This window comes from Austrofundulus limnaeus, unplaced genomic scaffold (assembly GCF_001266775.1).
Source record: "Austrofundulus limnaeus strain Quisiro unplaced genomic scaffold, Austrofundulus_limnaeus-1.0 Scaffold388, whole genome shotgun sequence".
NCBI lineage: Eukaryota > Metazoa > Chordata > Actinopteri > Cyprinodontiformes > Rivulidae > Austrofundulus > Austrofundulus limnaeus.
Window position 1 is genome coordinate 375,273 of NW_013952790.1, and position 712 is coordinate 375,984.

Below are 712 nucleotides of genomic sequence, written 5' to 3' on the forward strand. Positions count from 1 at the left end.
TCTTTAGATTATTCTTTTCATGTACAGTGCCCTGAGACAACGTATGTTGTGACTTGGCGCTATTTAAATAAATAAACTTGAACTTACATTTGTATACCTGTAAAATGGAGTAAAGTCTGTGTAATTCATAGATGATCTGTACAACCTGACAAGTATGAAATCTTGTCACATGTTCCTGTATCTGTTGACCTGACAGAGTGGAGGTAATTCATGGTCTCGTTGCTGAACTTCAGCAGCCATGTTGAACCATGTAGCTCCATAAGTGAATCAGTTGTAGYRGTACACTTTCTGATAGTTTCACAAACATCCAAACCCAAGAGCTGCTGTTCATGTGTGAAAACAGAGAAAAGGTGTGGAGTCTGCYGTCTTACCTGGCAGTAAATCTGAACCAGGTACACCAGGTCTTTGGACTCGTGTCCGTTCCTCGTCACTTCACACTGCTCATCTGCCAGGGACAGCTGGAAGACACACACAATGTTTGTTCACAGCATGTAAACAACAAACAACAACAAGTCAGATCAGTAGAGCAGTCTGCAGATCTTTTACCACAAAAACATCCCCCAACTTCTGGTCCAGTTAGGTCTGAATCTGTGGTTCACCTGATCTGAGTCTGTGATTCACCTGGTCTGAGTCTGTGATTCACCTGGTCTGAGTCTGTTGTTCACCTGGTCTGAGTCTGTGATTCACCTGGTCTGAGTTTGTGATTCACCTG

General features: G+C 43.0%; 1 protein-coding gene across 1 annotated transcript in view; it reads right to left on the reverse strand.

Annotated features, from left to right (window-relative positions):
* The window catches only part of arhgap32b (Rho GTPase activating protein 32b), a gene marked incomplete in the record, with an annotated part of 86,458 nt that overhangs the window by 52,624 nt on the left and 33,122 nt on the right, over positions 1–712 (reverse strand). Inside the window, 1 exon segment of the mRNA XM_014023709.1 lies at positions 372–458. Within this exon segment, the coding sequence (XP_013879163.1) occupies positions 372–458 (87 nt within the window).